Source organism: Opisthorchis viverrini, assembly GCF_000715545.1.
Source record: "Opisthorchis viverrini unplaced genomic scaffold opera_v5_82, whole genome shotgun sequence".
Taxonomy (NCBI): Eukaryota; Metazoa; Platyhelminthes; class Trematoda; order Opisthorchiida; family Opisthorchiidae; genus Opisthorchis; species Opisthorchis viverrini.
Genome location: NW_008751738.1, coordinates 460,672 through 472,675, shown reverse-complemented (window position 1 = coordinate 472,675; position 12,004 = coordinate 460,672). Strand labels below are relative to the sequence as shown.

Here is a 12,004-nt window from a genome sequence, read left to right as displayed (position 1 = left end):
AAGCATTTCAACACTGTCTCTGCTGCCTCCGAGGGTGAGGAGCCGAAAGTTGAGTGACCAGGGTGGTTAGCAGACTTAATAGTTGTGCACCGGCTTTGAGTCTGAGTCCAAGGCTCCAAGGGGGCCTGTGGGACGATGCTGTCTGCTCCCTGTCTTTGTGGTTTCCGGGGATGCTTTTCGCCTGCGAGTTTTTTCGTTCTGTGGAGGCTCGGTTTGCTCGGGCCTTTTGGCTTTGGGGGAATAGATTGAGCAACAAAAAAATTCTTTCACGAATTTGTACGAGGGAAAAACGAAACCGATTTCGAACGTGCCGCGCTATTGGTTGCCTTAAAAAGACTTACTCAAATGGCTTTGTCGTATGTGTTCCATCGAAATTTATCACATTCGGGAATAGCCAGAACAGTGTTATCTACCGCCATCTGGAAAAATTGTTCCGCGAAGATTCTGCACACTTCCCATGAGATGTGTATAAGCTTACCTTAATCGGGTCACTAAGCTAACTTTTAATTTCAAAATATATCCATGTTCCTTAAAATACGCTTCACAGAACCCTCTTTCTTCACGAAACTTTTCTATCACTACCCATACCACTTCATTCAATATAGTTTTAGTAAGAAATCGGTATTTCTGTTTTCAAATGTCTAGAATAAACCCATCCACATATTTAAGGACTTCTGCACTCGGGTCTCTCAGTTGCTTTCACCTTAGTTAACCGTACCTATAGGCCATGGATTACAGTCAACAAACCACTGTACCATCGGGTCAAGTAATGTTGTTGATAGGATTCTTGGTTGAACCAATCATATGTCCGGGTTCAGCTTGTGCGTGAGTCGACTCTCGCACTTCGGACCACTCACATGCTCGAGTTTGGTGTGCGCACGATTCGGTTCACGACGGAAACCGTAGCAGCTAGAACCAATATACCCTTGATACATAGTTTGCGTGATAAAATGAACTGAATCGAACAGCGCACTATGACCTCTATCAACGCCGGTGCTACCCGGATTTCACTTGGAACAAGAAAAGGGTTGAGTGATGCTCTTGATACAATGTATGGTTGGGCAACGTGTTAGGCCTGTATGCATACATACAGAGCCAGGGTCTTTGTGGTAGATCCACCATCCTGGCGTGTAGTATGACGTGGAAGCACCAGGCGGCAGTGATTCTCCGAAGGCAGTGGTTCATGACAGTTTCTTTGGATTGAAACAGAAAGAAAGCTCTTGAGCCGGAGCCCAGTGAGCAGTGTCGCACGCCACCGGTGACTGCATATAAATCAAACAAGAAGTCGGGCACTGTATACTACACCACCGATGGGGACTAGGCGTCACGGAGTGATTACTTACCCACGGCTTCACCAGCAGTTCGGTGTAACATCGCACTGACTTCAAATCCATGGGAGGTTGGCTTTGAGATACTGCGACACGCCCTGGATATATCTGTTCAGGAAGTCGCGCGACTTCCAAATCAGCGCTGATTCGGATCGCAAGTCAAACTGTAAATTTATGCCATTAATGACGTTATTTTGCGAGATGGCTCAAGTGGTTTATTAGTGCACAGGTGGTGATAGCCGTGACACAAATCAGAAGGTGTATGCACCAATAAAAGTTTTCAACTGTGATTGAGTTTTTTGCACGAGCGATTTGTAGCATGTATAAAATAAAGAGCAATATAAAATGTGGAGCAAGTCAAAAGGGAACTTATCGTATGTGAGAGTCCCTTGGTGAAAGTCCGGACAGCGGGAACGTGTTTTCTCCGCAGTTTGGCTGCCACACGTATTCCATCATTGTCCGTGGACTTGTGGAGAGGTTGACTTCCTGCTCCCTGCGCACGCGTGACTCTGTGTGTTGACTGCGTTCGGTTTCCCTACATGTAGATCCGTTTGCGCGTACGTGGGCGCGTCAGCACGTGAGTGGTTGGTACGCTCACTAGACGGTGCAGACAATCGACGTCTGATGAGTCACCTTAATGTGACGTGGTTGTGGGCATGAGAAAGAGATAAGCCTTGTGATCCAGTGAGCGACTGTGGGCTGAACAGTCAAGTTTGTGGGTGATTGGGTCGCTACAGGTTACACCGCGAATTTACTGACCAGAAGGTTCGTGGTCCGAACTCGACCTCTGCATCTCGACTTTACCTGTTTAGGCATGATCAACCTGGCAGTGTCCCAGCCCTCATGCAACCTTCGGGTTGTATGGCAGTTGGGCACTGAAAGGTTGCCACAGCTGAACGATTTTTTGGACATGCCGTATTCCAAACACATCTCTTTGGAGGAACTAAGCAGCGGTAGATCACTGTGTGTGGATAGGTAACTGGTAAGGTTCATACAGAGCCAATGTCGTGTAAATCCTTATCACTTATAAGGAATGTTTGCCCCGTTCGCCGAACGTGAACATTTCTGTGACAAATATCCGGTGGCATCAGTAAAAGTTGCCTTGAGGCATTTTTGGTGCTAGTGGAAAATCGGGTCAGTGGTACTAAGGTTTTCTAAAATGGCAACTCCCGATAGATCAGCTGGTCAGACCTCATAAGGTACGCCTGTTAGGCCTTGCAAATTGTGTGCGAAAGAACCGTTTGCCTCACAGAACCCTCTTCGTCCACCATCGTCGTCCTGATTGAAAGCAATACCGTAAGTAAACACCGGTGCTTCATCGCTGTAAAACCATGCTCGTTTATCTGAAGTCCTATACTGAGGGGAAAAAATGTGACAGTAGAACTTGGAGCTAGATCACCGCAATCCCTACACAGTCAGACAGTCTGAGTATAAAGTGACAGCATGAATACTACTAACGTTGGTTGACTATCGCATCTTTATCGGCGTGAACCCAATCTTGGATCGTGAACCACATCAAATCCGTATCATAGTCCATTCATTTCCAGGTTCCTGCTACTCTGAATTAAGCATGGAATACAATGCTCTTTCAGACAAGCGGTAGCTTCAAATGTCCAGCTTGGCTTGCAGTGCTGGGTTCATTCCTTGAGTGATCACCTAATTGCGCATTCTGTTATTCTAGCCGACTCCTGCTATACTTCTGAGACGTCGGTGATCAAACCTGAAAATTTTCCATATCATCCATTTGAAGTGACCAGGTCTCGCAGTCTCTCTTCGAGATAAAATGATATGCTTCCTCGATGACATAAGTGGCGCAAATTGACAAAAGCAGTTCTAGTTTTTGAGATTTATGCTCTTAGTTCCTCTCTCGTACTACTGTCAAAGCCAGTGCGCACAACTTCCAGTGTCTCAGCTAAAACTGTTGGAAGCATATTCGAGGGATGTACGTACTGCAGCGTGATCTTACATTTTGTGGGTTTGTACCATTTGTTGAAGGACTGGACGGTCTTGGTTAGCTTTTTGAGAAGCGTTTGCGCTTCCTGGACTTTCGTATTTCATCGACGAGATTCCCAATTGATGGAAACGAAACACCAGGGTTTATCTTATTACCTCCTTAATGATGAAACTAAACAAAATTGAGGTGAATGGACACTTTCGTCAGACATCATGGTTTGTAGGTAGCGTGTAATGTTCCCGAGATTTAGCAGTGTACCCGGGTGTACATGTGTGTTTAAGTAAGCGAACCGATCGACAACATCCATCGCACCGTTGACGTGGAAGGTCAAGATTTTAGAGTACTAACACGTGTGGCGTTGCTCTAACATCTGACGGAGTTTGATTATACGATCCTCTGACCGCAATCCAGCAGCAAAGCAACAGTGTTGAACACTGACGTTATGCCGTCGGTGATGATGATGATGTATCCGGATTGCTGTTCTCGGGTCCTGTCTTCACATCAAACATCCCATCTTCACGTCATAAGACTACGTAAAGCAACGCAAAGCACCTGTTCCACAAGTGGAGCGTCCGGCACCTTGAAAGGTTATGGTTAGTACTTTCCAGCAAGAATGGTCATCGTCACTGCACCTCAGTGCATGGTCTGTGGCTGAAAACTGGAGATAGCAGTGAACGTAGTTGTTTGAGTTCATTTTTATTCTTTATAATGTTGTGTGTTCCACTCATCGTCACTTGTTCCAAGTCTAAGAGCAGAATAATCTTTGTTTTTACGTGACTGTTATGTCGTGATATTTCATTGCATTACAGACAGTCTTGTTTGTGCATGTGCGAGCTTGACCGTTGCGTGATCAGCGACTCAGTTGTAAAGATTACGACCTTATTTTTGGATCATCTCTTCCGGACACTCTAGATTTGTTATTTCCAAATGGCTTTCGTTCACGATTCCGACAGCGACAGCAGGTTCGTTTCTGAAGCGTTAACTTTTGAAGGTTATACAATATATTTTCGTCTCCTACTCCTTCTGCTTTGTCACCAGTTCAAGTGCTGTCGACAGTTACAATTAGTGCAAGAGGAACAATACACTTCCCTATCCGGACTCACTGAACGTGGCGGCTTTGTTGGTGGACTTCCATCCGGCTGTAACTGAGTCGTCTGTTAGGGTGTCTCGGATAAGCCCCAAGTCTGTTGCAAAAAATTTTTGCCAGGGTGCTCGCGAATTTTCTCCGTTGATATCTTTATGTCTAGAGACTTCAGACAACTCCTTATTTCTAAACAGCAACTTGTTCAAAAGGTTATCTGGAAAAGTAGACATCAGATATGTTCAAACAGTGTTTACTGACTCACCCAATCCACAACGCGTGGTCGCTTCACCAGTATATTTTTGATTTCTTGTCAACATGCTACTGTATACTTCAGCACTAGTGATGAGATGTCCCAACTGCATGCAAAGTAAGGCCTCCTATTTGTTGAGTGTTGACAACTTGCCCATCATTCGTTTAAGCCGTGTTCCTATTATTCTGACAGGGACGTTCCGTCCTTGTGAACCAGTAACCTTCTGTATGGTTGTGCATGATGTATGTACATGTACATGTATGGTGTTTTCCCAAATACATATTCATACAGTGCACTCTTCGGGTAACCAAGCTTTCGGTAGACATTTAAGGAAATTTTTTTATAGACGAAGCATTAAGACCTACACCAGGTAAGGAGGCACACAAGGTTACTCATCAACACACTGTTCCTGTTTCTCTACCACTTGGATTCAGTGGTATTAGCCTACGCTAATCTCATGTCTTTATATCTTGCTAACCATATTCGACTGCCTTCGATTACGTTCTGTTTGTGTTACCATGGTCTCACCCGGACGGTTGACAGTGAGGAAATTAGGCATACGATTGCTGTGTGACCAAAAGAGCGGGTAGTAGGTAAGCTCCGTCATCACCATGGCTAACTACTAAGTGGTTAGAGCGCGAATTTACTGAGCGGAAGGTTCGTGGTTCGAACCCGACCCCTGCTTCTCGACTTCCCCTGTCTAGGCTTGGGCAACCTAGCACTATCCCAGCCCTCGTACTTCCTTCAGGTGGTATGGCAGCTAGGCGCCGGAAGGGCGTTACAGCTGAATGAAATAGATCACTCTGAACCAAGTAAGGCCGCTGCTTCATAATACTGTTCTCCTGTAGAAATGATGGTAGGTATACTGTAACTCACGGTTCCACGCAGTGTGGTATGTCTATTTTTGTCGTAGGCAGTCGGTGGAGAATAGAATCGTTCCGAATGCTCAATCGATCCCAACTCTTTTAGTGCAGTTCTATGAAAATTCGGTGCCCTGGAGTTACTCATTTATGAGAAAAGTGGTAATTGCATACCGGATGATCTTCACTAGACCTAACTAAGTTTGTAACAAATGTGAGCGGTTATTTACATGCTATATTTTATGGGGAATAGATGCACCCCCCACGGCCTTTGGAAATTGTTTGAAGGTGGCATTCATGAGAAAATTTCCCATTTTAGTAGAAGTTACTTTGCAGCCCAAAGCCTGGGTATCCTGAGAGGGTCGCATTTGTTCGCAGAAAGTTATAGGGGCACGGATCCACAGACATTTTTATTCACTGTGCGGGTAATCCGGGAAAATCCATTATGGTACGCATTATACCTACTTCATGAACCTCTTCGTTTGTTAATGATTGTATAATCCTAAGCATCCTCTTGAGAGTTAATTTTATCCGTGGTGATAGGTGATGATTTTCTTAAGGACAGAAGCGAAGCAAAGGGAGCCTTGGGCGAGATGGCCCAAGTGGTTCGAATCCGACCTCCGCCACTCGATTTCCCCTGTCTAGGCTTGGGCAACCTGGCAGTGTCCTAGCCCTCGTGCTTCTTTCGGGTGGCATGGCAGCTAGGCACCGGAAGGGTGCTACAGCTGAACGCTTTCTTTCTTTCCATTGTTACACTGGTTGCTTATGTGTTCAAACTGCACCATAGTTTGTAGGTTTGTTAAATAGGTTGATTCCTGCCTGGTTACTGTATTTTGAGCAGTTTGTATGCTGGCCTCCTATACTCAACGTGTACACTACCTTTTTTGGTCACGACATTCTAATATTGCCCTCATGGGAACATACAACATCCCAAAACATGTACATCCGGTATGCCTTAGGTAGGCATGCTGCCCTGTGAATGGCGTACACTAGACTGTGGGTTTATTATTGAACGTCAAAGATCCTGTAGGGCTTTTCTACATGTTCCTTGAGAAACTCGACGACCTACTGCTCCGACCATTGGCGAAGCTGGTTGCGTTCCCCATGAACTAATCTATGCTTAAAGAGCCTCTATATTTAGTGGCACAAGTCCTGTTGTCTTACTGCGCCAAGATAAAAAAAAATACTGTCTGTTGTCTTCAGTGATTGAGGTAATAGTTACTCAACGTGCCTTCAAAGTACACTATTTATCTACTTTTTTTCACCGCGTGCCACGTCCAGCTTACATTACTCTCATTACATTACTCCCCTTGTTTTTCGTTCACAGCGACAACCCCATGAGGACGGGTCGACGGCGGAAGGTTGGTGTCACTGAATTTTCGTTCAGCTTCACGCTTCACTGACCATCTTGCTAAAATATCTTCCTGATTGTGGTATATTTTGTTGAAGGTGTCTTTCCTTCGCGTCTTCATTAACACCAAGTGTTTCTTGGCCTAAGAAGATGGTTATCTATGTGGGATTTCGTCCTGTAAGTGAAGCCGATCCATGCTGAAAAGCCGAGAAGCACTGTACAGCTGTTTCATCCTTATTGGGAATCATCAGCAGTACGCATCTCACGAAACTCCGAAAAGTCTCGAACCCGCGACCTCCCGCGAACACTTAACCGTTCGGCCACGAGTGGCTGATCAGCAGTGTGATTAACTCGCACTTAGACAGGATATAGCGCCGCTCATCCTTCAATCACGGGATTCACATCACGCGGTCACACGTGTTGACTGGCTCCTCGAGCAACGACGGTTATCTATGTCGTAGGATCAGGTCAGAATTTATCCTTTCTCCAGAGTACTGAAAAATCGGGATTAATGGTCTGATGCGGATCCAAATCACGAGCAAGGTTGTCTGTTTATTTTTCGATTGCTTTTTGAGTAATGACCATATGAATAAATAAGTAGTCATGATGCTGTCATTGTGCGGTCATTCATTGAGCTAGCAAGGCTTGTTAATACTTCGGAACAGCGTGCTGTCAACAGATAGCTCTCTCAAGTTTATTGTTCCCTCAGCCTCGTTGGCGGGTTGAAAATATGAGTTTCATCAGCAGGGGTCTTATAACGAAACTTATCTGCGCAACACGAACCATGTAACATAAGTAAATATTTGTCTGGTAGACACCGTTGTGCTGTACTTCTTCGCTCTTAAAGGGATAGCAGCGTAGCCAACATTAGTCTCGCTGACCCTTTTCGGATTCCACCTGAGCTCGGCGTTTGCTCAGATCTAGTTTATACACGTGGCAAATGGGCGAGAATTCCTGTGGCATGGGTTACATAAACACCCTTTGCGTTCTTGGTTCGCGTAGGATTGTACGAATGATGAATTTGGCGAGTTGTGTATCTCTGTACGCTTATGAATGCACTTGTTTTTGGAGTGAGTGGAGCAGAGGCAATGAGTGGTTGGCTGGTGATCGCAACCGCTCACGCTGGCAATATGAGCCCTCAATACATAGCGCAAGCTAAACTAAAAGCAAAAGAGGATAGAGAGTGCAGTTGTAAGTCAAAGTACTGCCGTCTGTAACCGCAGATTATTTACTGCGTAAGATTTGAGCATGTTTAGGCAGTCATCTGTTTGTAGCGACTCCCCTCGGCGATTGATTTGCAAGGACTGCTGTGGTTTTGTTACTGCCGGCAGTCGAGCGTTTACGTTTTACTCATTTTGCTTCATTATTTCACACCATTTCTGCCAAACGATAAATTTTCCACGCAGGTGATTTCCTTATATTCTTTCGGTTTGTTTTCTCGAAACGATAGCTCATCTCTCTTAGTTCTACTACTTGGGGGTTACCAGAACCAGTGATGCGTGTTGGTGATCGAACCATATATACACACGGTCGTCCTCCTTGGTATGACACTGAAGGTCAGGCGAAGGAACCCCTTGTGATTGGGATCTGTGGGGGCAGTGCAAGCGGGAAAACCACAGTGGCTCGCGAGATTATCCAAAGTCTGGACGTGCAGTGGGTTAGCTTGCTCAGCATGGACTCCTATTATCGGGTAAGTGAACGGATCTAAACAATCCGGTTGCGGTGCCTTTCACTTTTCATCAGTCTCTGAACTGTCCTGCCCTCCTTGTTTTGTTAAAAATGTCGAAAAAATATTACGTTTAATACAGTCAAGTGTCCTATTACTTTTTTCATCATTGTGCCCGCTCAATATAAAAATAGAGGTTTATTGGCTGATTTCTGTGTCATAACAGCTTTCCAGTGCGTAGCTGCCATGAAACCCGAAGGAAGCACAAGAGCTGGGTTAGCGAAGCCTAGAGAGCAGCAATCGAGATTCCATGGTTGGGTTCAAACCATGAACCTTCCGGTTAGTAGGTTCGTCCCCTAACCACTGAACTGTCTCGAGCCGTATGAAAGCTGAGCAAGCTATTTACATACGGTCTGCTAGTTTCATGACTTTCATTTAGACATTTCAATGTGCTTTTTAAGCCTGGGACATATAATAGTAGTAAAAATGATTGTCAGTTCTCAGAATTTATGGTTATCTTTCTGGAAGACAGACTGGGGCCCAACGAACTCTCAGCATGAAGTATATGTGTATATACACAATGCGACTTACCTGTGTGGATCTATTGTTATCAATATCAAGATCCTGGAGCGACATGCACATGGTCCATGTGTAACACCGATGGCAGACGTTTGAGCTCTAGTAATTTTCTGGTTCCACACGGGTCGTTTTGTCTGTCCTATATTGCGTGATATGAGGTCTAAGTTTCCTCAAGAACGATAAAAATTGAAAGTCTGATTCATGCCTGAAAAACGCACATATAACCAGAAGCATCATAAACAAGAGACTCAGTTAGGTTCCTGTTGAGTCCCTCATGAAAACCGCGTTGATATGCAAATGAGTGTGTTTCGTCAAACGATAACTAGTTTACTAACCAGGTGGTTGTTTTGGTTCTCCTTGCAAGGCGGCTCTAATAGCATTCCAATTTTCTCCGCTACATTATTCGTGAGATTAAAAACGGTCGCTGGTTCAGTCACGAGCTCGATAAATTTTATCCTTTTCGCTTGTTATGACGGTCGAGAAGTTGAGGTAAAGCGGCGGTTCTGCAGGCTTCTCGTGCACCGTATTGCTGGTAATACACGCCCACGTACATCGCTTATTTCTGTTTTGCTTTGCTTTCTAGGTACTGACTGCTCAAGAAAGGCAGCTAGTAGCAGAATGCAACTACAATTTCGATCACCCAAATTCCTTTGACTTTGACCTCCTATGTCAGCATCTACAGCGCCTGCGTAGCGGTAAGAGCATAGAGGTTCCGGAGTATGACTTCAAAACACACTCCCGGACAGCCAAAACGGTGAGCGGCTCAGGACTGTCTTTCTGTGCTCTGTGGTTTGCATTGCCCCTGTTGTTGCTGTGTGCTTTTGATTGCTAGGCGGTTACGTTTCATAACCAAGTTCACTGTTTGATAAGGCACGGATCATAATCGTCCTATTAAGTTTGCTGTTTTATTCGTTTGCTTTATTTATTCATTGCTTAATTCTTTGTTGTATTCATTCTGTTTGCAGAAAACAGTATATGGCGCCAATGTGATAATTCTCGAAGGCATTCTCGTTTTTTGTTCACCCGCAGTTTCAGAAGTAAGAACTTTAACAGTTGATATAATGGTTTAATGTGTACCCTGTATTCTGGGTGACTTCATTTCGTCCGCAACACACGTTGCGCGAGCTTGAGACAGCCGGACCTTAGTTACATCGTCTTTTACTTTTGTCTACCTTTTTCTTCGGTGTATCTTAGTTAAAGGGAAAATTTTGTGTCTGCATCGGAAATCCACCCGATATGTTGGAACGTCACAATAGTGAACGTTTTTATGATGATAATGCCATGAACAGAAAATTCTTTGCCCTACACTTACCGAGACGGCAGGTTCGCGGTCTTGTACGGGAAGACTAACCGCCCAACAAGTGAATTTATGAGTCCCGTGTTATCACGTGTTTGATAACGTTTTGCCAGACCATTTACAGTAACCATAAAAACTACTATGCAGTCGTGGTCAGTAAGCACACAGGTATTCATAGCTTACTCACTACTTGCAAATATTTATCCTTTAGCGATGATTTTCCCCCGCAATTGAAGTCACACCATGCTACGATGCCAAAAAGCATTGCATAACTGCCGTCTCCCTGTTTGGAACTAGAAGCACGAATCTCCATAAAAATTACTTACTTATACACTACGTGCTGTCAGTAAATTCCTGATTAGAAATTAATGGTCGCGTCTTCTAGGTTGTACTTCAAATACGATAAAACCGAACTTTCTGATCATTCTGCGGAACGGTTTAGGTACCGGTTGTCAGTCTCTACAACTCGTCACTACTTGAAGTGGATGACTTGTTTTCTCGCCTTTCTGCGGCTTGATACCCAAGTTCGTTTTTTCAATAATTGGTGATTCTGGACCGTCGCCTATAAATTGGGCGTTTTTGCACCTATTCCCTATCTTTCCGTTTTCTTTCCGCCCCCTACTAGAACACTTTCCTCATGGTTGTACGGTGATTAGGTGCCGATGTTTCGTGCCGGTGCACTGCTGTGGGTACTACTAACCGGTAGGCCATGGATTCAAATCTACCTAGAGATTCGCACTGTCGATGATTTCCAACGGACATAAAACGACCGTATAGTGATTTCAGCATAGATCGACTTCAGTCTCACTTTACGCTGCGAAATCCCTCGCTGCCTGTAAACACTGGCTGTTTCCACAAGACACTGAGACCGTCTTTCGCTATTACCTTAATTTCTCACTTGTGTGCGCTACATTTGTGATGTTGCTGTGAGGGGCATTTCTTCCCAGAATCCTGGGGCTCGTTTTTATGCCTCTCGAAACTAAGTCACCGTGGTGGTTTAATTTCTCCGATTGTAGCGGAAGTCCTGTTCGAACGGGTACGAGCCTTATTGACAGCTTCATGATATTCATTCATTGAACATTTTCTCACCCATTCCCAATCAGCTGTTGGATCTTAAAATATTTGTCGACACGGATGCCGATGAACGGTTGGCTCGTCGATTCAAGCGCGACATTTCCGAAAGAGGTCGCAGTCTACAGAACGTTGTGGACCAATATTTCCGGTTTGTCAAGCCATCTTATGAACAATTTATTGCACCCATGATGGCCCAAGCGGATATCATCATCCCTCGGGGTATATCTTATGGATAACCGCATTTTTTGTTTCATGTGTTGTTTTGTGTAAGTGCTGACGTGGTGCGTTGATGTGAAACTTTTCAAGGGTTGTCACGTCTGTCGTTGGCTATTCTTGTGCGATCTACCCATTCGGCCGCCGGTGTACTAATTTTTTCTGGCTCAACAGACAGGACGGATTAGGCAGTTCTCATACACAGTTAAAATGCTTTCAACTTCCTTTACCACACTTTTCGTCGAACCGTTGTTACTATAACTTTTTCAGATGACTGGCCGTTTTTGCATACTTGTGAAGGGGCTAGGTCTACAGAGTCGCAACATCATCATCATCATCGACAGCATG

At 44.7% G+C, this 12,004-nt stretch overlaps 1 protein-coding gene across 1 annotated transcript in view; it reads left to right on the top strand.

Moving 5' to 3' along the window:
* The window catches only part of T265_04764 (hypothetical protein), a gene marked incomplete at both ends in the record, with an annotated part of 33,326 nt that overhangs the window by 2,716 nt on the left and 18,606 nt on the right, over window positions 1–12,004 (top strand). Inside the window, 7 exons of the mRNA XM_009169589.1 lie at window positions 1,712–1,831; window positions 2,066–2,303; window positions 6,804–6,837; window positions 8,278–8,517; window positions 9,656–9,826; window positions 10,038–10,109; window positions 11,473–11,662. Of these exons, the coding sequence (XP_009167853.1) occupies window positions 1,712–1,831; window positions 2,066–2,303; window positions 6,804–6,837; window positions 8,278–8,517; window positions 9,656–9,826; window positions 10,038–10,109; window positions 11,473–11,662 (1,065 nt within the window). The remainder of the gene's footprint in view (window positions 1–1,711; window positions 1,832–2,065; window positions 2,304–6,803; window positions 6,838–8,277; window positions 8,518–9,655; window positions 9,827–10,037; window positions 10,110–11,472; window positions 11,663–12,004) is intronic.